General features: G+C 35.7%; 1 protein-coding gene across 2 annotated transcripts; it reads left to right on the top strand.

Annotated features, from left to right (window-relative positions):
* The first annotated feature begins 4,101 nt into the window (after positions 1-4,101).
* On the top strand, positions 4,102-26,318 carry SLC38A11 (solute carrier family 38 member 11). Of its 2 annotated transcripts, XM_083840859.1 has the most exons (12): positions 4,104-4,628; positions 6,749-6,866; positions 7,273-7,347; positions 8,544-8,678; positions 9,959-10,024; positions 11,631-11,737; positions 12,279-12,358; positions 20,290-20,360; positions 21,336-21,497; positions 23,222-23,334; positions 23,973-24,104; positions 25,221-26,313. In XM_083840859.1, the coding sequence occupies exons 1-12, from the start codon at positions 4,584-4,586 to the stop codon at positions 25,464-25,466; spliced, it is 1,350 nt and encodes a 449-aa protein (XP_083696985.1). In that variant the 5' UTR covers positions 4,104-4,583; the 3' UTR covers positions 25,467-26,313. The 2 variants fall into 2 exon arrangements, with proteins under 2 accessions (XP_083696986.1, XP_083696985.1); XM_083840860.1 differs by lacking the exon at positions 8,544-8,678 and having other exon boundaries at positions 4,102-4,628; positions 25,221-26,318.
* Positions 26,319-26,561: the final 243 nt, after the last annotated feature.

Here is a 26,561-nt window from a genome sequence, read left to right as displayed (position 1 = left end):
AACAGAAATTAATACAGTAACACCAATTTCAATCCTTTGTAAATAAAAGTAAGTAAATGCTGATCAAAGCAACAGATTTTATTTTTGTACAGGATCTGTTAAGGCACTGGAGGAATACAATAGTAAAGGCTGCAGCGTCATACTTCACTTCATGTTGCCAGCAAAGCAAAAACATCCAGCAGAATACCAGCAGTTGCATACTGCCAGTTCAGAAAGAGAACGAAAGGAATTAAGCTAACTAGCTGGTAACTGTGCTGCCATTATATTCAGCATAAATCAAAACTATGCACACAGCAAAGAAGTTTCACCCACTTAACAAAAACATCCTTTATACAAAAATATGTGCCAGCCAAACATGCATCTCTGCCCTTACTTTTCCCAGCTACAGATGCTATGACTTTAACGAGATGGAAAGAAATGGTGAGTTTCCCTTTCAAACTTACCACATGACATAGTATGTAAAACTTGTACATCATTTAAATTAAATGAACAGTATTTTGCCACAGCTAACAAGTAAAGCAGATCCTGTTGTAGTTCTTGAGATGTTTTCCCCCCTCCAGACACTTGGTTTGACTACAACAGTGCAGGTCGTGCTATACCTCACGTAGAAAATTTCTATTATCACAGAAGTCTGAAGACCCAATACCAACAATGAGAACCATTAACCAAAAATTACCAATGCTGCCTACACAAGACATTTTACCTCTGTTTTAAGGTCTTTCCTATATTTCTCCAAAACAGATTGATTATAGAAGCTATAACTCAAGGAGAGGAAAAGCTTTACAGGCAGATTCCAGCTCAGATGTTTGTCCACTAACTTCACAAAAACTACAGGTTCACATGAGGGCCAGATTAGAACTTTTAAGAGAGCACATAAATGTTTTCCTCAAACAATAATTCTTTTAAGTACTTTCTCTAAAACTTTAAACTGCTAATGCTCCAAGAGACCAGGTGCTCAGTGTTTAAGCTAGTCAACCGGGCAAAACAAGCAGTCTGCTTACACCTGGAGGATGAGGAGGTCATGTTCCCTGTTAGTTCTGAGCCTTTTTGTACGGGTGTCTCATTAAGAGGGACAATTTTCATTCCATTTTGCTTGGACACATCACAAAGGCTCATTTCCCAGCAAAATCTTTTTTAACAGTGGTCCATAATCACTTGTAGTAGCACACTATTAGGTATCTAAATTAACTTAGTGTTAAGAACAGCAGCTCTTTTTTAAATATGTTTGACTCATGGACAATGACACTACTAAAAAGTAAAAGGTCACCAACCTTTTCAGGAAGGATAAATGAGTTTGACATTAAAGTATCATTATAACAATCACTCCCTACAAAAAAAAAAAAAAAACAGCTCTTACTTTTAATTCAGTCATTCATTTAAAGCAAGAGATGAAAGAGAAATTTCATTTCCTGTTATGTTTGTCAATTCTCATCACATGGCTTTGCTTTTTCTATGCCAGCTTTGTGTCTGATTTTTCTTTCTTACATTTTCTCTCTTATATTTTCAGATGATCTACAGCACATCCTTGGAGTACACAAGCAACTTAAGAGTATTCAGTTTTCTCTGTTTATTAATGCCTTTCTTGCTTTAATACATTTAATGCTTATGAATGACTATTTTTATTGACATTTAAAAATTTAGACCTCAAGTAGTAATATTACTAAAGCAAAAGCTGTAGCAATTCAGGCTTCTCCACAAAGCTCTGCCAACAAAGCTCAATGGCATCGCATCCTATCATTGATAGCTGTTTCTACTACTTTGTCCAGTGGAGATGTCAGGCATACTGGTATGTAGTTTCCTGCATCATTCCTGGAGTCTTTTTAGGCAGCCATCTTGGCCATTTTCCAATACCAGTTAGTACCACTCTTATTAAGCAGAAGCTCACCACTTGCTGTCCCTGGGGTACAAATTAATTTAGGATTCCAAGATGACTACATTTCATAATTTCAAATCATTATTACTTATCTTTTCCATTCGCTCTATGATAATTCAGTTTGAGGCATATTCTCTGCCTTGTCTTCCATATGGAAAGAGCTCTGCCATGGAAATCTTTCAAAAAATACTCCCCAGTGGAAAAAATAAAAATAAAAAAAAAACCTTTTTCTGTTATGTCTTTATCATGATTGTTCTTTCTCCCCTCTCTCTCCCCATCCCAAACCTCGATTCTACGTAGGTCTTAAGGATTCTCTTGCAGGGTTTCTGCTTATAAACATCAGTATTATTAATATTCCTTTTTGCTGGTTGCTCCCCTATCTCATTTTTTAGCTCACCTTTATGTGTTTTCACATTTAACTTGAAGGTGTATGATCCCGTCTCTTTGGACACAACTTTCTTGTGTGCTTCTGTATGGAAGATGCCTTCTTTTTTAGATAAGTACCCTGCGCTTGTGGTTTAGGTATGCTGGCATCCTTCAGAGCACGGCCCTCCACAACCACGGGGTAAACAGTTGTGCAAAATGTCCTGCAGCAAGGTCCTAAAGAACATAATGCAAACATCGGATTATGGACTTCTGGTGAATCCAGTAATTTTTCACAGTGAACTTTTACTCTCATTGTGAAGACAAAAGCTAGTATTAAGCTTTTCATACAATAAGCACATCCCAAAGCACAACAACAAAGCACAGAGCAATCCAAGTGACCAGAGACTAGTCTCATAGCACAGGAAAAAGACCCTCTACACCATTAACTGTGGAAAAAACAATTCCTTTCCCTAATTCACTGCTAATATGCTGAATGAAAGCTTGCAAGTTGACAAATATTTCTCCAAATCATGCCAATATGACTGATATAACTGAAACTCTGGGACTCTTAAAAAGTGGGTGTCACACTTGGGCATTGGTCCCCTCACACATTAAGAGCTGCGTGGTAGGACCTCGACTTAATTGGCACCAAATAAATGCCTGAGGAATGTATCTGATTAACAACAGGGAGAAACAGGAGAAAGCATTTGCACAAAACAGAAATTATTTTCTGAGGTAATAAATGCATACTCCAAACTGGAATTAAAATAAAATCACCAAACTCAGAAGGACTATTGTACAGCATGTGGGTGTTGGATAAAAAGGCTTTGTGTGGAAGTTGCTACATTACTTAACAAACATACAGAGTCTGGCTGAACAGCATCATAAAAACCTACCATATTTATAAGGCTTTATTACAGTCTGCCTTAAAACAGCTTCAGCTTCTTTCCTTGTTTAAACACAGAATTCTTTGTAAAGACCAAGGGAGAAAAAAAAGAAGAAAAAAAAAAAAAGCATTGCTACTAAATCACAGGAACTTTCTTTGTACCTTAGGCCTCTAAAATTTTCTCTGCTGAGTCATGTCATCTGACTGGTCACACAAGAATACATGTCAGATTGTAACTTGTCATGCAGTTGATTAGAGATTTCTTTTGAAGGAACTGAAGCTAATGTGCTTAAGCTATTGAACAAAAATGTCATATACGCTCTTTATGTTCATTTTGTTCTTCACATTAAATCACATGCATCATAGAATCTTTAAGGACAAAATGACTGATGCACAGCAGATGCACTCCTTTAACCACTGCAACTCGCCCTAGCAAAACATTATTAAATATGTGTTCTTAAGACTGTATAAAGCAAATTAGCATGCTCTGTTTTCTGCTGATATGTAGTGCATGTTTTATAGTTGTTCTCAGTGTTTTTTAACTTAATGATTTAATCGTTTAAAATCTTGCATCCAAATTCTGTTGATGGGGCTCTGCAGTCATTGCGGTAAATTCCCAAATTTATTTTTTGACCCTCATGAGCTATATTTTTCCTCCAGTAATTCTTCACAGAATTAATGAATATCTGTAATTACTTCTTATTGTTGTTTACTACTTCATATATGCTTTTGCTTAAGATACACGTTTGTGTTTTTTTTGTTTTTGTTTTCTGAATGCTGACAAAATATGTTTCATCTGGAGGCTGCCTGGTCTCAGCTCACAATAAGTGAGGTAATTAGAGATTCTGAGTTTTCAGACCAGTAATTTTACCTCTTTTAATTAGGGGTCAGCCTGTGACCCCAGCACATTCTGTACCTGGCTTACCCTCCTTTTGCTGACTTAGCATTCTTTCAAGAAACTTACCTCACCTGAGGAGAAAAAATAATGAATACAGCAGCAGGACCTAGTAAATAACTCTTATATTGAAAACTACATACAAAAAAACAGCTTTGACAGTGGAGCTGCTTTCAGCTACGCACCCTACACAGAAAGCTCTATATATGCATTCAGGGTTAAAAAAATACGTAAGAAATTGCAAACTTGGAGTGTCCTAAGTTCAAGGGAGAGGAGCTTACTTTCTGGGCCTAGTTTCAAATTGAGGAGGCGCTGAAGGAGAGCCCTTCTGCTGGGTCTGCGGGCAGGAGTCAGGCTGAGGGGCTCTACGCCACTCGAAGCGGTGGTAGGCGGCCGCCTGAGGGGAGCCCGCACCGCCCCCCCACAGGCTGCCCCACGGCCCCGGGAGGAGGGGGAGGACTCGCCCGTCCCTGCCTCTCCCGGGCTCTGGGAGGGCTCAGGGAGCGGTGGCGAACTGCAGCAGCTCGGCGGCAACGTGAAGAAGGCACCGCGTCCCCCCGGCGATGGAGCGTGGCGGGCCGGAGCTGCCGGCGGCCGCTGCCCCGCAGGTGAGCCCAGTGGCGCCGGGGAGGGTGAGGTGAGGTGAGAGGGCGTTCTCTTCTCGTCTCCCTCAGCCCCTCGTCGTGGGGCGCCTGGGGGGGGTCGCGGCCGCTTTTGCTGTTCCATGCCTCCCCGGAGGGCACTGACAGTGGCTGTGGATTTCTCACCTCGGTTGAATTCTCCTCTACCTCATGTGAGGAAGAACTGAGTCCTAAGTACAAAACGGAGTTAAGAAAAAAGAAAGCTAGCGGATGGGTCTTATTCATGTAAGAGAGCAGAACCGTGACCACTTGACACAGCTGTAATAGTGTCTTGCTCCAGAGCTCAAGCACCTGGTGTCCTGGTGGGTCCATTGCCGTCACTGTGACCCCAGCTGTGCTGTGTCTGCAGCTGGTTCTGCTGGTCTCTGGGGAAGCCCCACCAAGAGTCCATCTGTGTGGTGGGGGGCAAGACTCATGAAAGAATCTGTGAGATGTACAGCAAGCGTTGTGTTCATTTTCTAGTAATGACTGAAATGAGGGAAACAGACTCTTCTGTTCAGTACAATTCCACATGTGCTGTGCAAAAGGCGTTAAAGTTTCATGAGAGAATAACAGTGATGCTCCTGCTGCACGAATCAGTGGTGAACTAAAATGGACCAGTCGTAATTCTACAACAGAAAGAGCAGGGGAAGGATGTTAACTCTAAAACTAGCTATGGTGTGGAGAGGATAACTAGGAAATTATGGTTGGTCTTTCTGTGATGATGTAAATATTTTTGTGGCACCAAGTGGATATATCTAGTGGCAGATTCAGAACAAAGAAGAGTATCTGTCTCTACATACGATGCACACTTAAGACATGGAGCTTGTGGCCACAGGACAGTGGAGCTGCTAAAAAAATTATATGGCTTTAAAAAAGGGCAAAACTTAAAAAAGGAGCAATCCATTGAGGAATATAACACAACAAGAACATGCCTGGCTCAGGAAGACCAGGATACAGAAAATGTTGAAAGCTGGGACAAGATACTCTTTCTGTGCACCTTCCATTGATTACTACCACAAAGGGGATACCAGGCAATATTTGCAGTACTACTATTCTTATGTTACTATTGCTAAAGGATTAAAGGTTCCAATTAAATAACTAACCCTCCTTGAGATACTCTTACACGTGTCATCTTATACCACTGGCTACAGACTATTTGGATTTATCAGTTTTTTAGTTTTTTTTCCAGGAGTGTTAGTAGCAAGCATCTGAATTTGCACTTAGCTGCTATATATGTTAAATAGGCTCCTGCATCCATGAAATAGTGACTTTATTTTCATGGTAAGTATACGATGTTTTTCTTCTGTAGAAAAAAAAAAAAAAAAGCAGACATTTTCTTCATTGAATGCATGTTCCTTTTTTAATTATATGACTTCATTTCAAATACTAGCATTCTAATGAAAGATTCTAAAAAGTTCTCTGGCAGTAAATGGTGAATAAATAGAGGACCACAACATGCTTGTAAGGAGATTTATTTTTATTTTTTTAAGATAGAACGTAAATCATTGAAGCCACTAGCTACAAATGTGTGCCTCGAACTCTACTTTGTACCAGACTTTTCCACAGAAACCTTGTGAGGCTAGCCAATGTCATTCTCTAGTCATAACGCACTAAACCATTCAAAGACATAGAAATATTGAAAATTCTGGGTAAAACCTTAAATTCAAACATCACCAGGTGTTGGCATACTTTACTAGTAACTTGAAATTGATTTTGTTCCCCTTGGCTCAGGGGCCTGTTTTTACTGACCAGTCAGATTAGCCAAAATATTTTCAAAACTGCTTGTTCCAAAGGCAGAAATATTAATCATGACTAAAAAGCTCTCTAACAGCCTACCTCTCAGTTTATATAGATCTCTGTTCTTCCACTTACATTTTTTCAGAGAAGAATTAATTACAGAAGATTATTGGTCAGGCTTATAAAGGAATTATATGTTTAACACCCCTTTGATTTCTCACTGGGGAAAAAAAAAAAGATTTAATTATCAAAATACCTCTACAAATCTGAGTCTATGAAAGCTTTTTTTTTTTTTTGAATCGGCTATATTAAATGTATAATCCTTGTTCTCACCTATCTTTAATTCCTTCATTGTCTTCTTGAAACAGATAGAAACAGATGACCAAACAGCTCTGGTTAGTAAGTCCAGGAATAAAGGAGGAAACAGTAATCTGGCATCGGCTGGATTTAACATTATCAACTCCATCATAGGATCAGGCATTATAGGTAAGTGTATTTTTTTTATTATTCAGCCTTGTTTATACATGCATGACTACTCAGTGTTGAGAAAAAAATGCTGTCTTCTTATTTTCTGGTGCTGTTGCTGAAGATTTTTTTCTACTTTTTTCTTTTATTATGTGAAAATCCAGTGTTTTCAGCTGAGATCAGGTCTCACTGTAGTAAGTACCCTTCAGCCTCTTTTGCCATAATGACCGGAGTACTGGTTGAGCAGGTGCTGACTCAGCTTTGTGGCTAAGCAGCCCTTGGTCTACTAAAAATAATCACATCGATTAAGCGTGATGGTCCAATTTGGAATATTGAAAGAATTTATTTTAATCTGAATATTTCATTATTTTGGTCATCACAAATAAATATTTGTAAACATTCAAAAACATTGTTTTCTTGCTTACAGGGTTGCCATATTCAATGAAAGAAGCTGGTTTTCCCTTAGGCGTACTGCTTCTGTTTGGAGTTGCCTATATCACAGGTACTGTAAAAGCAGTTTGTTGTGAAGTGAAAATCAGTCTTGCAAAGTTTAGATGACTTTGAGCTTCATGATAGCTTAATCATGTTTGTGACTTAATAAAAATGAGGAATTTTTTCTCACCTCACCAATCCCCTGAGCAGATTAGTAAAAGTAGAGAATTATACTGTACAACATATAAAGCTGCTTTTTGTGTGCCTTTTATTTGATGAGGCCTAGTTTCTTGGACTAGGTCATGGTGACATTTGGAAGAATAGCTCTTATTTGTGTCTCATAATCACCTGTTTTAGTCTGCCGTTTTTCATCTAAGACACTGATCCTTGAGTGGATAGTATATTACTCAAATGTACCGCAGAATTAAACTCTCTGGGTGTACTATGATTTTGAATATTTTAATATTATTCATCAAAAAATCATTGATTTACCTTCCAAAAGAAATTGTAAAGACTGAAAGTTTCATAACTTTAGTCATTCCTAGAAGATAATAAACACTGATACTGTTCACAGAAAGGAACTGTTCCTATCGCAGCATAGATTACAAGCTAAGTGAAAGCCATATGAGGAATAGACGAGGTCTAGCTACTATCTGTCAAGACATCTACTCTAAGGTAATAAATTCTGCACTATAACTAATCCAGACTGGAAAATCCCATGGTGCTCAAATGATCGCTAAAGGATAGTTTCAAATAACAGCAACATTTTATACTGTTCTTCATAAAAGGTTGAGGTTCTGTCTCAGAGTAGTTCCATCTGTGACATCAGCTCTGTCTCAAGGCATATTGCTTCATACAAGAGAGTGGTTCCATCTGTGGTTTTCAAGATAAATTGACACTGACATTCTTCATGTTTTAGCCTCTAAGAGGATATAACCAAACATTACATTTAGTTTATATACCTCTCTGTTGTTAATTAATTTTCCATTTTTGGTGCTTTTGACAGTTTTCCCTTGAACTATACTGGATACTAATTAAAATGAGTCTGTTTCTGCTTTCCCTTACTGGGAAAAGTGGAATTCCCTTACCATATGAGCCTACAGCTCAAGATATGGGTGGATTTAAATTCTTTCTGAAAAGATTTCTCATTACTGTTTTTCCCAATGCTGCAGTTTTCCCTTACAGACTTTTTTTTTTTAAGGAGTAGAAAAGAACAGTACCTGCTAGTTGGTTCATGCTGTCTTTAAAAATTTTATTTTTTAACAGATTATTCCATTATATTACTGATAAAAGGAGGAAATCTCTCTAGTACCAACACCTATCAAGAGCTGGTCAGAAAAACATATGGTCTTATAGGTTATCTAATTCTTTCAACTCTTCAATTTTTATATCCATTTATTGGTAAGATCACATAAAATATAAATTTTCATTTTTTATAAATAATAAGCTTTTCCATGTTACCTTATTCTTTCACTTCTTAAATATTAAGAACTCTGTAAAGAGTAAACTGTATATGCCTCTTTCCTTAAATAAATAATTGTTGAGTAGTGAAGAATGACTGGAAAAGAATTCAATGAATCTGAGGACCAGAATAATAGAAATGAAGTGAAATGTAATAACACAGAAATCTGGGATCACACACTTAAAAATTAACGACAAAAGTAGCTATGAGAAATAAAGAGGGGAGACTTCTAGAATGAGGAATCTGATATGCACTGTTTCATACAGGACTGCAGGAGGTAAGGATACCAAGAGACTGGATTTGGTGGCTGCAGAGTCCCAGAGCAAAATTTTCCCTTTGGGATTAATCAATCTGAAGTCATTTTAAAGTCATTTTAGGTAGACAAGATTTTTAAGGGAGTCAGGTTAGTGTTACTGCGGGCAACAGCTTTGCACCTTCATATGAATTGCTTTATTCTTTCTTCATTCAAGCTTCATTCTTTAAACTGAAAGTGTGAATTACCTATGAAAATATTGATTCATTACCATTGACTTAAGAGTGTAATTATTACTTCAGAGAGAATGTGGAAAAGGATTGTAGAGATTTCAGTTCCTACCTTGGAACTAGTTTTGCAAATGTACGTGCTTGAATTTGTTTCCATATATAGTGTATATGCACACGTACTTCCAGTGTAGAATAAGATACAAATGAAATATGAGTATTAAAGTCACAGCTCTTATTAATAAGAGGAAGGAATGGAAGTCCATATTTGCTATCTTCATCTTTTCTCCTTTCTTCTGGTTGAAAGATTTCAGACTTCTACATGAGCTAGGAGGTCCTGTGCATTTGATTCCAGGACTGATTATTTTATTAACGCAGGAACATAACTAAATTGAAACAGGAGTTTGAAAATAAACTGACAAAAAATTGAAGTTGGAAATGAGCAAGGCAATTCTAAAAGCCTTTTTTAGTCCCTTCTGAATTAAGTTTATGTGAGAAAACAGCACAGTGTCCTTGCTTATCTGATTGGATTCTTTCGCAGGTAGTACATTTTTAAAATAAATGAAGGAGACTTAAAACATCCGTTTTAAGCCTGAATCTTAGAAGTTGTTAGGTGCTAGCTAGAATTCGTACAAGAGGGATAGTGACATAATCCTGAGGTCTACAGAATACATGTATTTAAATATTTATCAAATGTTCTCTATTTTATTTGTACTAACAAATTTTTATTTTCTTTAAGCTATGATTAGTTACAACATAATAACTGGAGACACTTTAACTAAAGTTTTCTTGAGAATTCCTGGAGGTAAGATGCATTTTAAAATTTCAGAATGGGAAAGATTTATTAGGTAGAAATGCAGTGTATTTGGGGTTTATACTGTGTCAGACTGAAGTAATATCTACCTATTACTTTGGGTCTGAATTACCCTTAAATATTAAGTTAAGAATTTAAATCATGTTTGTAAGAGTACTTGTTAAACAAAAAGAAACTCAAAACTATAAATCCTATAAGTCCTTGGGTCGTTGGACTCTGTCAGTGAAGACTAAGTGCATCAATGAAATACTAAGCAAATAGAAGTCTTTCATAGTGATATGATTGCAATGGGTTTTTTGTCATATTTTTGAATGTGCTACATTTGAATACTAAAACTGCACTTCAGTGAATAATTCTGAATGACTTGCACATGATATAATGGATTTAATTCTTACTTAAGCATATCTGTATAGCTGGTCATAAACTGCATATATAACTTCCAGTTCTGTTAGATATTCACTGTAAAAACTTTTAAAGATCTTAACTCATGCACTTCTTACTCTTCTGCTGCTGTAAGTTTTCACAGCGGAATCAGTGGAGCCTATTTGTGTGCGTTTGTCATCGTTTTCATCACAAAGCCAGCTAAACTTGAATGCTTTTCTCTGGCAAAGTAGACTGAAAAGAGCAAGTCTGGAGTGAAGTGGAAATTAGTTTTTGTATGCACTGTTTGCTTTCCTTAGTGAGATTATAATTTTCGGATGGTGAAGCCTGCAACATGTGGGATTCAGTTTTAATTCTCACACTCTGTTCAGGTTGATAGTGAAATAATATCTAATAATCATATGACTTCTTTAATGGGAGGAACCAACAGCATGTCACATCATTTCACCTGCCTGTGAAGACTGGGGGAAAGGCATTATGATGTTCCAAAGGATAAAGGAACTGTACACCATCTTTTCATGTCAACTGCCACTCACTTTCCAGCCAAAATTATTCAGCAAGCTGATTGAAATACATGATTCATGGTAATTTGACTAAAAGTGAGATGTTTCATATCAAGTTGCTGTTGGCTTGGAAAAAAACAACAGTTATGCAAAAAAATTCCATTGATTGCAGAGGTTGTTATATTGTTGCCTCCATGTGGTAATCTGTATTTTTCAATTGGAAGTCAGGCGACAACAAGAAAAGAGGTGCTCAAATGAACCACTCAGCATGAACTTTAGGATTGTTCTTTAAGAATTCGTGTATCTTCAACAGAACAGTAATTGATCTCAACACTGTCAAAAAATCCTCAGCAGTAAAGAGCAGAAAGAAACATGGTTTTACTTGCAGTCTACCAACATTGACCCAGGCACGATGAAAGAAATTAATGCTAATCTATGTATTCAAATGCCACACTTCCAAAGTTTGATATAATATATCACGTGTTATGCACTATAGGTTAAAATCGCAGAATTCTGGTGATTATGTGCATGCCGTATATGGCTTCCTCTATGTTAGTTAATGGTTAGTCTTTATTTCACTTTCTTATCTTGAATAAAGGAGATAAAAGCTTGGTCAACATCAAAGTTTGTTATTGCTAGCCTTTTGAATGCAACTAATCTATTCCTTATGTCAGTCTCTTACAGGAATAATTTTCTTTCTCTTTTGATTTTAGTTGGACCAGATAATATACTTACAGATCGTCACTTCATAATTCTTCTTACCACCATCATCTTTACCTTGCCTTTATCTTTATATCGTGACATAGCAAAATTGGGAAAGGTAAATCATAATAGCAGTTGATTTAGTTCACTTTCCTCTATGCCATTAGAAAACAAGTGCCAGTCATGACCTAATGTATTTGAATGCCATCCAACTCTAGAGCATATTAAATATTTTAGAAGTGCAGACTGTCTTCTGTCCCAAGAAATATCAGAGAACTTGGAATAGTTTAAGCAGAACTTTGGTCCCTACCTGAATCACTAGATTTTTTTTCCATCTACTGCTAGTAGAAATCTTTTTTTTTTAAAGCAGTGAGTGTTGTAGGCCGGATCTTGAAATGCTGAGCACCACTGATTACAAATGTTTAAATGGGAACCATCTCTTACAGTTGGACGAATAGTTGCAATTGGCTAATTATTCAACAAGAATAACAAATAAAAAGATGATGGTATAGGACAAGCCTCATAATTATAAATATTTGACATGTGATATTTAGAAATATAGCTGTTTACCAATTCTTTTTTTGAAAATAAGTTGTGCTGCTAAGAGGAGAACCTTTCAGCAGCTTACCAACTGAAGTTGTGTGTTGTCTGTTTTACAGGTATCTCTTATTTCTCTGATTTTAACCATTGTTATCCTGGTTATTGTGATGGTGAGGGCAGTAACATTGGGTCCACAGGTGTAAGTATTCTTACACTTGCCATAAAGTGAATTTTTGTTCATATATAGCCGGTTATATCAGTCTTGCATTATATCTGCATAGTTTTGGAACATGGGTGTTTTGATAGAGACAAGTGTTTAAAGAAATAAATCTGCACTAATTTAAAGATACATCTGTACTAATAGCAATACAAAATGAACTGCTAAAACTTACCTACCTTTTTCCTTCCATTGCACATAAGCAAAGTCACCAAAAGTCTCAAAGAAAACAAACAAAACAAAAACCAACACTACAGATGAATTGGAAATTACATGTGCTATCTCTAATAGCAGCTGGTTCCTGAAAGGGCATGTGAGGTTGCCTATCACTTGAAGTCTTCAGTTTTGTCCATTACTGTCAGATAACCTATATCTGTAATCTTAAAATAGACAGTATCTTAGCAGCATTTCTTCTTCTGTTAATATAATGATTTCATAATGAAAATTGAATACAAATAAGGAAAACAAGTGAACCACACAATAACAAAGACTTTATTCTGTCATTTGAGAAAACAATATGAACATGCTGAACTGTTTTCCGTTACTTGTAGTCTTAGTGTTTTAACATTTGACTTTGGAGTGTTCTAGACAATTAAGTGCACATATGAATGTGTGTTGTGGCAATATTTTTATAATTATATTGCAAGAAAGTGTTATCAACCTAATAACTTTCATTTATGGTGTAGAAGGTCTGCTTTATCCCTTTTTCCTTATTCTTTGAACATGAAGATATATTAATAAAGGTGACAAGCTATTTTTGAATGTGATTTTTTATTTATTGGAATAGATTTGTATAGTATTTCTACTGTTTCTGTACAAAGTGGATTCTTTCACTGTGATTACTTAAGCAGTGGCACATGACTATGTATTTGTCTTATTGCTGTGATATATGGCTTAATTGCAGGGCATTCATGTTTTAATGCTAGCAAGATAATTAGAATAGCAGTTTCTAAAGTTATGCCAGAGAAGTGCCATCACCTGTAGAAATGATCCACTCAGAATAGTGTGGAATTTCAGCCCGCCCCCATTATTCTTAAGTAACATGTTTGTCTTACCATGTTAAAGGTGTATTTGGAAGCAAAATTTCAAAATTCCATGTCAAAAGAGAAAGCTATATATAATGGCTACTCCTGACCTTGTTACTATGGTAACATTTTTTCTTAACAGTGGTGGTGCATGGAAATATAAGAAGTGCATGTCTTTGTTGTTTGTTACAATAAGTAATGATGCTTTCTTAGAAATTCTTCAAGTCTTACTGTTTAATTCTAGAGACTCTTCCATTTTTGCATTTATACTTCTTGTTTTCATAAATTCATCTAAGAAGTTGATAAACTTATCAATTTCTTACCTCACAATAATTCTATCAATGTCTGTTTTTACTGTATGTTATAGTTTGAAACAGATGTAAACTTCAGTAAGTTTTAATAAGTCCTCATAATATTTTGCTAAAGTTATGCCATCTGTTTTTTTGTAATGAGAATAAACACATTGATATGTTTTAATATGGGTCTCATCACAGTATCATAACAAGTGAAACAAGTAAGTAATGCATTTACTGTGAGTCCTTATCAATATAAAATAGAAGTTGGAGTTCTGAAGATATATATATGTATATATATATATATTTAAATCTTGATTAGAAAATCTCAGTTTTGTCATGTAGAAAAAAAAATGTATGGCCGTAGGGATTCTTGATGGGGTCAAGAGAATATTTGATTTTTACTGGTGTAACATGACTGTAGATCTGTTGCTGCACACAGGTAATTGTCTAGTTTGTTCTTGGCAACTCCATAATTTTCCATTCCAGTTCTTAACTAGCCTTTCCTTAGGAAGTTTTCTGAATTGCGTATGATGTCTCTCCTGCTGAATTTCATGTTTGTGGCCTAACCACAGTGAATATGGAGAGCAAACTATTCCTTCCTTTTCTAATTCTTAAAAACCCATAAAAAGCTGTAATTTGTCCCTCTTTCGTATTCCTTTCTATAGACTAAACAAACATTTCCATTAGTGTCTTATCTTGTCATTTCTTATACCTCTAATCATTCTAAATGGCTGCTTTAACTTCTCTGTAAACGGAAACAAGATTGTGGTGCCCCTGCTGCATTGTCTGATGTATCTTACATGCAAAGTGTCTTGAGGTCCCTTTCACTATCTTTTGGGGATTGTCATGTTCCTATTTATATAGCCTGGGTTGATGTTTGCCTTTTTGCAAAATGACATGGTGTTGTGGACATGCGTCCAGTCTGTAACCTAATAGAAACACTGAGCCCTCTCCTCTGCAGAACAGTGAGGTAGCAGTCTTTCCTTTCTTTCACTCTGTTCTTGTGAAGTTTGGGTTGTGGTATAGTCGTGTCCCTCTCCCCCCTCCCTCCCCATCTCATTCTCATGAAATCTGTAACTGCGTAACTGTAGAATTTGTTGTTAAAGTACTGAATCCTACTTTATCAGCTGATTTTTTCCATTTGTCAACATATTTCTGATTTTTTTTTCCAGCCTGTTATCTAGCATGTTTGTGCTGATTGCACGTTTCATGCTTTCTACAAAGGATGCTTTTTGATCCATCTTCTGAGTTACTATTGAATACATTCAGAAGTATTGGATTCAGATCAGTGTCTAGTGGAATCCCATTCAAATGTCTTCCCACCTTGATAATTACTCTGAACACTTTTCACTTACCTTTTACTTCAGATTTTTGAAAGTGAAGATTACTTTGTGTTAAGGGGTGCAACAAGATTATCTGGGAATGATAAACTGTAATTTTGTTTAAATGCCATTCAGGTTCTAGTGGAAAGTAATATTAAGGTAACATAATATTTCCCTTCCAGAAACCTTCTGCAGTGTTAGACCATTAGCAAAGCAACAATACTATTGTTTGTAATGATTTGATGTGTTTGAAACTGTAAGCAGCAATTATGAGTCTTTGGAGTGTTGCATTTTTGTTTTATTTTTTAATTGCTGTGGGAGTTGAGGGAGTTGTTCAGGGACATTTTGGGAGTGTTACTTTCTTGTTAGCTCTCAGGGGAAAACAATAACTAATTTCTGTTGAAGTATTACTTGGTTTATTTTACTTTCTCTTATAACAAGTTAAGCTAAGCTACTCTTTTCTTGTTTTGCTTGTGATTAATATAATTCTTGTGACTATTGTTGTCTGAAGGACATAATGTGTCTGCAAATAAAATTCAGTGTTCTGGACCCAGAGTGTACTCTCAATAGTTTAAGATGTTAGATAAAAATACATTCAGATGATCTATTCCTAGCTTTATTTCCCCCCTGCTGGTGGCTGGGTGTTTTTCTACTATGATCAAAACCAATGTATTAGAAATAACTCAAACTGTAGATGTCTATGGATACTTCTTAATACTGCGTAAAGTAACTTCATGGTTCAGAAATGAAACTAACATTCCTTGCTGTAAAAAGAAATACTTTATGTATCTTATAAAGATAGACAAATTTGATCATCTTTTGGGAAGAATGTCACGATGTCAGTGTCTGCATAATACATAAAGCTACAGGAAAAACTTCAAGAGCATCTGCTACGCATAAATAGGACATGAGAATTACTTAAATGGTAGCTGATCAAAGGGATGAAACACCAAGTGTTCAGTACAATAACTTGAAAGTAGAAAGTTGATTCTTTCCTTCATATGAATAAGCCAACAGTTAGCAAAACTAAACTTCAATTTGGTGAAATTAAAACAAACAAACAAACAAAAAAACCTAAGCTACCATACATTTACAGACCTGTCAGTTGTTAATTAAGGAAAAAAGGGGATTAAAGCAGCTGTAACTAAGAGGGGCTGATTTATTGTTTTACCTTGTCTATGTCCTTTAAAAAACAAGGTGACTTTATTTAATGTGAGATTCAAAGCTGTGTTATGTTCCATTGTATTGATTGAAGTTATATTCAGTATCTCTAAATTTAAAAGTTTAAATTGAAACAACAAATGTTTTACCTTACAATAGAATTAAATTTTACATTTTTGTGTCTACGTCGTTGAATTAAACGTGAATTTATCTCCCATGTATTCCCTGATGAGGTGCAAACCAGCAGTTAAAATAAACTTGTGGTCTGTCACTGTTCTTCAATCCAAAACAATTGAAGTGTTTTGCTCATTCCAACATGTAGCTCCCCTCTCAAATGCATAACTTCATTTCCTGTCTAGAAACTGTATTTTATTTTAGTCAGTGCTTTGTGCCTGTTGGCAGGATTGAGATCAGGGATGTAGGTTTCTCTTACTCTCTTTTAAGATATTTTGTTTCTGATGCACTCTGCTGTACTGAGTTTGGCAGCATTTCTACATAAATGACAGAAAATTTCTGCATAGCATAGATCTTGTGATGGGGACTAGTCTACTGTAAATGTTTTACACAAGATAGAAGACATTCTGTTGTAGGCTGCCAAACAATTTTGCCTGACTCTTACTCAGGATCTGGATGTGAAATGCCTTTACCCCTTTAGGAACTCTTAGCTTTTGCCTGGCTTGTTTGTTCTTTTCATATTTTCCTACCTGTTCTTACATTGGTAAACACCAATCTCTTCAAAACACTTTTAACATTTTTAAACTCACTAGCATGCTTATTATGCTATACTTTTCCTTAAGTATACTGAAGACTGAGTAGAGCCTTATTTTATTAACCACTAGGCTTTCTTCACCACTAGGTTTCACCACCTTGCCACTGATGATTCTAATTGTCAGCCTGTCTTGCTATTGTCTTACTTCCAGCTGAGAGATTTTCACGGCCGGTATCTCCCTTGGAAAGTATTTTTTTTGTTCAATCTTTCATTATTTTTGTTCCAAGAATCAGAGTTACATACTCTCAACTTTTGTGTTGTATTTCAACTACTTTATATTACAGATAGCACAGCTTTAACCAAGAGCATTTAGCATCACAAATGTTTGTTTCATCCTCCTGCTGCTTCTCCGGCATGAAAAAAAAAAATTGTGCAGGCATAGCCTGTGGTTTTTATACACTGAGCATGGAGCAGTAAGCTAGCTATTTTTATCATTCATGGATATTCACAGCTACTGCTATTCTTGTAAACAGCAGTTGAAATCATCCCCTAACAATTCCTAGCAAGAAAGTAGGTCAAACTGGGTCAGAATAAAGTTTTGTTTGTTTTTCTTCCTTTTGACAAGGACCTGTCTTTAACAGCAGCAGCAGGATCGAAAGATTCGAACAGATATAGAGTTACCTCGTATTCTTGTGATACTCTCAGTCAGCCTGTGTATGTCTGTCTACGCAGACAAACATTTATATAAATTTTATGTATGTTTACCCTCATCTGTATGTGGCTAGTGTTCTTATATCTAGACCATGATATTCACTAACGGATTTTTTTCTTTGTGAATTTCTCAAGTCTTTGTGAACACATTTGTTTTTGACCTAAAAGCATATATTGTATGGAAGTCTGTTATGCAAATATGTTGCTTGAATTTTGATATTTGTTATTTCAAACAGATTCCCATTAGCATGTTACTTTCACTTGTTATTTATGTAGCATATCTGTGGGAGGTCTCTATTCCCAAGGTCTGAAAACGCTTTTCAAAAAACCTGCAGGAGTATATAACTTATTGTAAGAAATACTGAGTCATGCTCTGTTGCATTCATCATCCATACCAATGTGCGTTCTAAGACATGGCAATCCGCTGACAATGTTCAAATCACAGGTCTGGAAAGGGAAGGAGTTTACCTTCTTACATTAATAAATAAGCAGGATTTTTTTCTTTTACCGCTCAGCTCCCTCCAAGATAGTACTCCTAATCTGGTTTACTGTTCATCCACAAAGTGTTATTTCAGTCTGCATATTGCCAGCGCATATGCTATTGCTATGCAGGTGGAAAACTAGCTCCTGATGTTTTCCTAAATTATCTGGTCACTTTCCAAGATGTTTCAACTGAAATCTACATGCTTTTTCCATTCTGATGTTTAAATCCCATTTATAGGGAGTTTATAATATGGCTATATTGTTGCACGGGATGTGCTATTTTCACAGAAAAGAAGTTTGAAGCTGTTATGGGTGTCTGATCAAGAGGTGTTTCAGATAAAGGCATTCTTTATTTCTGTGCATTTTAGAAATATTCTTTCTACAGGGCATTAGATAAGCTTAAATTCTTATGAATAGAAAAGCGATAAGCTAACTTTAAAAAAAATCTATTGTCAAAGGATAATATAAGACAAATTTTCATTTTCTGTTTGATTTCAAAGCTGACCTCTAGTGGTTATAGAACAGAACAGTTTTAAGATTTGTTTCCTATAGTCTATTTTTTGTAATATTACTGTCTATGAGATGTGAATAGTTTCCTGAAAAAGACATTCAAAATTATGAATATGAATTATCCACAGACATCTCTAACTTGATGCAACTGATTTCATATCAGTAAAGGAAGCTACTCTATATAATGAACTGCAGCAGCTGTAGCTGGTCAGATCTCCTATTTCATAAAACAAATGCACAATATCTATTTCATTCACAGTGTTTATTACATCTATATTGCTTCTGAATCTGAGAATATTTTAGGAGGGCCATATTCAGCTGCTTAAGACTAGAAATCTAGTCTAGTCAAAAATGTATACTGCATCCAAGCTGAAAAAAACTGAGCTTGATTATGATGCTCAGGTCCTGTTCGACCTTGAAATTAAGGTTATAGCAACCATAGCTTAAGAGCCTAAAAGTTGTTTTAAGTCTAAGCTGAATGCACATTGGATGCTGGAAATCAGGTTTTTAATACAGAGAGGGAAGACGTGACTACTTGAGTTCTCAAGATATAGTGAGATATGAGTTCTCAGACAGGAAACTAACAAAAACAACTACTTTTTTTCTAATCGTGTTTAAAAATTTGGCAGCAATGAAACCTAGCATAGCATGTGCCACTATGGCTGTCAAAACCACCTAGTTACCAGAAGGAGAGACAAAGCTCCCAGTGTTACCTTCACAGAACTGGTGTGACTGTCATACTGCTTTGTAGGGCAGCAGGAAGATAGCAGCTAAGGCCTCAGGTGGCAGCTGCTTTCCCTCTAAGTAAAAATGGAGCAATCATAGTAGCAGCACTTTTTAAAGGCAAATTTCTCTGCACCCATGCTTTTTGCTTCAATATTACAAATATAAGGCTTCATTGGATATTGAATTTCATTTGATATTTTTAGCAAACTGCGGGTCTGGCAATGAATACTTCCTGCCATTCTCTTTCATTCCTTTTGGTTCTTTGTTCAGAGAATTTGATTGTATTTCAAGTGGGTTTTAATGAAGATTGCTGACAGTTTTCTGTTGTCCTCCTCTAAGGTTTACTATTAACAAAGCCCAAAACTGTGGGCATAACTTAGAGGAGCAGATACAGAGGATATTAGATTCTTGCCTGATAATAAGAGTCTCCATACACTTTCTTAAAGTTTATTTTGTCACTCCTTTGGGAACTAGCACAGTTCCTTTAAGATGAGGAGTAGTTGAAACAGGTGTAAATAAAGACAGACTGCCTCACTTGATTTGTGACCTAGGGAAAAAGTATCTCTGCACTCCATGAATTACGTTTGCAAATTCAAAGGAAAAAATTGCCTCTGAATAGTCTGAGGAGATTTTGGGTTGAGATAACCTCAGCCAGAATCAGTAACAGCTTTTACCTTCCCAGTTACTGTTTCTTGATAAATGATGACTTGAAGAGTTTATTTACAGAACTGGCTGCTGAAACAGGCTGACAGTTTGGGCTGCAAAAAAAACAGGTTCCAGGAACACTTTAATCAAAACAGGAAAGGTGAGAAGGGCATCTCCCTGGTTTCAGCTTATTGTTGATGAATACTAGCCTAATTCAGATAGCTCTGGAGTTCTGACTAGTAATTCTGTATTACAGCATAGTATTTAAAATTATTTTTTGTAATTGATGGTTGAAAAGAGTGTAATATATTAAATTCTGTTTTAGACCCAAATCAGAAAATGCATGGATATTTGCAAAATCAAATGCAGTACAAGCCATTGGGGTGATGTCATTTGGTAAGTCTTTTTTTTATATTTTCAGTCTTCAACTGTAAAAAAAAATTATTTGATTTTTATTAACCTAGAAATTGTGTATTTTTAACTGTACTTTTTTATTATATATATTCATTTTAAGCTTGTTTACGGAAAGCTGGAATTGATTTTTGTATTATCCATAGGTGAACTTAGTTGTTAGAATTTAAGACATTACAACAATCTGTTGTCCATCCTGCCATAGAAGCTGTTGCTGCTGTAGCAGAGATAGCAGTGTGGCACATGTGAATCCACTTTATAGTTCATATTTTAAAGCACCTATATCAGTAATGCTAGTCTAATTCCTAAACTGGGAAGGCTATGGATCAGTCTGCATTTTCTTGGGTAAACTGTAACAGAAAGGTATTGGACTGAGACGCATACATTCACTATAGAGTGAGGCCTTATAGAGTGCATGTCTCCTCCCATTTCCAACAATGAACCATTCAGATGAGTTTCAACTCACCTCCGTTATCGTCATTGTAAAACCCATTCTGCCTGGGGGACATTGTATCTCACTTCTTGTTAATGCTGTAATATGAGGCCTCCCTATGTTTGATGCTGTCTAAAATGGATGTCATAGGATGTCTGAAAGTAGCAAATGGTTCTGTGGATTTGAAAGAATCTCTGAAGTGCCATTGGGTTCTCGTGCAAAAGAGCAGAAAGAACTCTAAGTGGAATGCAGATATGGATAGGGGAGTGGGAAGAAACAACATGGAATTTTAGGGTAATGTAATCAGAATCATCCCAGGATGAATATGAACCTGCATCAAATCAATTAAGTGAAAGTTCAAGCCATTTATCTTTGCTATTCAGTGCAGATTTAATATTCATATTTAATAATAAATGGTATCAAACTGCGTTGTCTCCCCTACCTTGAAATATATACTCCATTAATTTATTTTATACGTGTATGTGCATGAATTCATATATTTGCTTTAAATGTCATGTGTGTTTCAGCATTCATCTGCCACCATAACAGCTTTTTAATATATGGCTCTCTGGAAGAACCCACGTTAAACAACTGGTCTCGAATCACACATGTGTCTGTCTCCCTTGCTGTTGTTATCAGTGTACTATTTGCTGCGTGTGGGTACATGACTTTTACAGGATACACAGAAGGTAAACTGCTCAATCCCTCAATTTTGGTGCTTTCTATAGTCATTACACTTAATTTCTGAGTTCTGTTTATAATACCTTAGTACGATCTTGGCATTTTTACATCTACCGTGGACAGAAACAGCTAGGACAGACATTCCTTGTAGTTACCCATCAACCAAAACAAGATACAAAGATGTGAGCTATATGTTAATAGGTGTCAGATTCCCAAGTGGAAGGCTTACCACTGAAAATCGCCTTTGAATGTTTCCATATCCAAATACTTATGAGGACTAAACAGCTGTAATTTAGCCACATGGTCCTTTAACAAAGAGAGCAGGAAGAAGAAAAACTTGCTTTGATTTTTTTTTAGGGTGCCTGGATACACATTTCTGTACATTCTTCCATATCTTCTCCTGTCTGTGCAAATATAGCATCCTAGCTCTGACTTAAAGATACTTTCTATCATTACAACAGCCATTTTAGTGTCACTAATGCTATTGTCACGTCTCTGTGTATGTGTGTATGTATATTAATGTAATATATAAATAACATGTACAGATAATTATACTATTTTATGTGATTTTGTTTAAAAAGAAATGGAAAAAGTGCTTTTGGAAGAAAATGCATTATATTGTTCAGCACATTAGTTCCTCAGGGAAAAATACACATTGCATAAACAATCAGCTTTTCTGTTATAGTGTTATTCCAAATTGTGGGAGAATGCTTCTGAGCTTTTTTCCTTTTGTAAAGAAAAGCAGCATTTAGCTGAGAACAGAGGAATTGTGGGGTGGGGGTTACTAGTTGATCTGTTCTCCTTTTTTCCTCCTTCCAGTACTGTTTGTACAGCCTAATTTGCTGGCCTAGACACAACTGTAGGCAGACTAAGTGCAAACTGGCTTGAGATATTTCAAATATAGAGAGTGCTGACTGCAGCTATCCCTCAACATATGATTCTACTGTAGACAGGTTCCATCTTACCTTCTGTATCTCCTGTCAAAATCTTCCAGATATCTTCTTTGAAGCACATCCTATTCCTTCTTCAGTGCCGTTGTGATCCTGAAAGTGGTAAATCATAAGACAGTATAATAAACAGGTAGAAAAGATGTGGTACATCATCTGACTACTATCTTGCGGTTTTTCTTGTGCCTGATAGATCATGATTCCAGATTCTTTGCTGTAACCACTAAACAAGATGATCTAAATTCTCTTGCAATGCTTTAGTTGCTAGATATAAAAAGATTTACTGCTTAATAATCCATATATATTTATAATGGGCTTTCAGGGTCAGAATATTTGAAAATCTTCATTGCAGCTTACCAGCTATGATTAGATAGTATCAGGGAGATGCAATTATTCAGAGGTAACTCCCTGGCCTTCCTAGTATTAACTGTTCTTGTTAGATGACTTACATTCTAAATTAAATATTTTATGTACGAGCTTTCTCTGTCCTGTACTGAGTTAAAAACCAGCATTTCATATGAAATAGATGCTAAGGAGAGGACAGCATATGTATTAAAATATATTAAAATATTTTTGAAAGATAAACACTACTTCAAATAAAAACACTGCTAACAGCAAGTTAAGATGAAAATTCCTCCTGAACATAACTTGAATGTAACTAGACTTTCTTGATGTATCAGGAAAGGGGAACAGAAAGTCTCAATTACTCTAGTGACTCCATTAACTTACACTTCAATTTGCAAATGAGATGAGTTCAAACTAATCAATGTTTTGCTATGCCTCAGGAGATATATTTGAAAACTACTGTAGAGATGACAACCTTGCTACATTTGGGAGGTTTTGTTATGGAGTTACTGTAATTTTGACCTTCCCCCTTGAATGTTTTGTGACCAGAGAGGTAAGCATTTATTACGTTCTCCCTTTAACAATGTTGATATTATTAATAATGCGAGAACATTATTAATACATGTTGTGGCTGAAGTCAATGGCTGGTCTGTAATAAATATCAACAGATACTATTCTGCTGATGCAATGAATATGAGGGTACTATTTGTACTGTTGAGATTCTGGTAATATTATGTTACACTAATTTATAATGTTACCTAATATATTAACAACAGCTATAAAGTCTGCATAAAATTCCATTTTTGGTATAAATGTTACTGTAGACATTATGTTGAATAGCTAAAAATAATACATTAACCACGCTTACTAGCTTTGCTGGGTGAAAGTATCTCTAGGAAATCCATCTGTTCAATCAGTGGTTGCAAGTGGTTTTGTTCTGTAGCAGGAAAATGAGAGGAAAATAAATCCTGCAGATGTAACTAAGCCAGTATTGAAAGTTTTCTGCGATTTTAGTAATGCTTTCTATGAGTTATTTTTGGAAGCAGATGATGTTTTCTTGAAGCAAGATTCAAAGTTCAGTGAGTATTTTCTCACCCACTTTTTTAGCTTCCTAACATTAGAAGATTTGTTATAAGCTGGCTGTTAAAATAAAGAGCAAATTCAAGGTTTAAAACTGTGGTTCTGTTTCAGGTGATTGCCAATGTGTTTTTCCATGGGAACCTCTCAACCGTTTTCCATATTGTTGTGACAGTAATTATCATTGCTGTGGCAACTGGTGTATCGTTAGTGTATGATTGCCTTGGAATAGTTTTAGAGCTGAATGTAAGTGAACCTGCATACTCTTCTATTTAATAAATCACTTTTTTTTTTATAAAAGACAACTCAGAAAAATCTGTAGCTCTACTAAAAAACTTATGCAATTCAGCATAGTACTCAGATAGAAGCGTTAGCAGAAAAAAAAGGAATTGTTCAGTGGTTGTAAATAGTATAACTGAAGAAGGAAGTTTTAACAAAGGAAATAATTAAAAATCTAATTTACATTTATTCTAAACTTCATTTGTAATATACATCACTTGTAATATTTTACCTTGAATTTCATGTCAGCTGTTTTTAATAAATAAATCAGATGTGAAAAATATAGTTAGAAGTTGGAAAAAACTTTTAAGTGCAGCCTTTCTTTATGGAATTATTTTAGAATTGGCTTTTTACATCCCTGTCCATGCATTCAATGACAATTGCAAGCCATATATTGCACACTTACCTGAAACTGATGGAACAAAATTGAGGGGCTTATTCTTTACACTATGTGATACGTGTAAGTACGTGTACATTGCTCTGAACCACAGTGCAGTTTATCTGCCAACTGAGCAGTAATAAGTGATTCTGTAGCAATGATTTAGCAGAACATGCTTGGACTAATATTATAGAACCAGCCTGAATATTCAGATAAGCTATCCAATTACCGTCTATCTGAAATAATTACCTACATAGTTTCCCCTGAGTTAATTCTTTCCAAATTATAACTGTCTCAAAATAAACAGTGGTCCACTTGGTTTGGTTTCTTATTCATGGTAACAGTTGGTAATTTCTTTTCCATTGTTTTTCTTTCCCTTTTTTTTTCCACTGCAAGTGCAGAAAATTTGCATGTGTGTATATATAAACCAATAAAATTATGTATATTTGTGCATCCATATGTGCCTATTTGGGCCAAATATCTGAATGTTGGTATAATGAACCTATTTAACTATGTGTGCACATATATGTCTATATGTGACTTGGAAAAGAAAATTTTCTATTTAGCAATACTGGAAAAGGCCTCTATTATCCAGCTTTACTGTTGCGTCAGTCTATTCATGGCTATTTACAAATTCAGATTTTTGTTCTTCAGGTCTAAATATACATGCTTAAAAGGGTTTTCTTGTTGTTTCCCACACACAGGGAGTTCTGAGTGCTACCCCACTTGTTTTTATCATCCCAACAGCGTGCTATCTAAGGCTGTCCAAAGAGCGGTGGAACCATTCGGATAACCTCATATCCTGCCTGATTCTTGTTATTGGTGGGCTAGTGATGACAGTTGGGTTTGTTTTGACTCTTTTGTATCCCCAGGAATGTAGCCATGGAAAAGAAATGTTCTACTGCTTCTCTAGTAATGTTTCTTTTCACAACAGTACACTTCCCCCTTAGGTAACACGCCAATCTGAATGAGATCAGGTGTGTCTTCCAGCAAGCCATATAGTCCAGTTTAAAGGTGCCTGGAACAAAGATTTTATGTTTTCCTATGCACTAATAATTTTAATCTGTAAAACCGTATTTATATACTTTATGTTGCTATCCTTTTTCTGATTAAAAACTTAGCTTTTAACTGTTGAAACAAATTCTCAAAGGTGCCTTGCAGCTGACATTACTTGTTTAACTTGCAAACCTTCCAAAAAAGCTTAATTTACGTTAGTGAGTCACCAATGCAGCTTAAAAATTATAGGTGAAATGTGTAGGAATGTAAACGCTTCCCATGTTTCATTGCTTTTATTAATTTTCCTTAATTTTTATTAATTTTGTAATGATTAAATGTATATTTATTAGCATACTGTATTATGTTTTTTTTTTTTTTTTTAAGTCCTGAAAAAGAGTATGTCTGGCTCTCTGTGTCTTAAACCTGTGTGGTTAAATTGGAGAAAAAAAAAAAAAAAAACCACCTAATTCTGTATTTGATTTGCAATAACTGTTCTTTAGTTCTTTAGTGCTGAAAGCAACCCTTGTACTGGCTTTCCAGTTAAGGGCAATTTTGTATTACAATGGAACTGTAACTGATATAATTCAGCTGTAATTGTTACAATTATTGGTTTTCTTATTAAAAGATTTTGCATGAATCTGTCCATATATGTGAATTTTAAAAGATTGAGGTAAACATTCTTTGTACAAATTCTAAGATTGATAGAGAAGAAAATGATATGCGTAACAATCACAGCTTGACTTTTATGTTCATAACCTTACTTAGTTCTGAAACTAGCCTGTAGCACTGATACACACCAGGCATGTGTAGCTTGAGCTTGTTTGGGAGGCTGAGGGTTTTTTTATGAGGGTGGATTTTTATTTTTTTATTTTTTTCCTCTTTCCCCCTATGTTGTAAAGCTGTTTGAGAGAAATGGTAATGCAATTCTTTAATTTCTCTACCTAGAGTCAGCTTTGAGGGTGATGCTTCATCTGCTGTCCAGGCATCTGCTACTGTTAACAGAATATTTTTCACTAGTTTAGATGGAGTGAAATAGCTCATTTGGTCTT

The sequence above is a fragment of the Anser anser genome (genome assembly GCF_964211835.1).
Source record: "Anser anser genome assembly, chromosome: 6".
NCBI lineage: Eukaryota > Metazoa > Chordata > Aves > Anseriformes > Anatidae > Anser > Anser anser.
The sequence above is the reverse complement of the archived record's forward strand: the minus strand, read 5'-3'. Positions and strand labels throughout refer to the sequence as shown.

Excerpts from the sequence above, each read along its gene's own strand:
- SLC38A11 (XM_083840859.1), top strand. The coding sequence starts at position 4,584 with ATGGAGCGTGGCGGGCCGGAGCTGCCGGCGGCCGCTGCCCCGCAG. Across the intron at positions 7,348-8,543 it reads TGGAGTTGCCTATATCACAG|ATTATTCCATTATATTACTG; the intron begins GTACTGTAAAAG and ends ATTTTTTAACAG. Across the intron at positions 11,738-12,278 it reads ACATAGCAAAATTGGGAAAG|GTATCTCTTATTTCTCTGAT; the intron begins GTAAATCATAAT and ends TCTGTTTTACAG.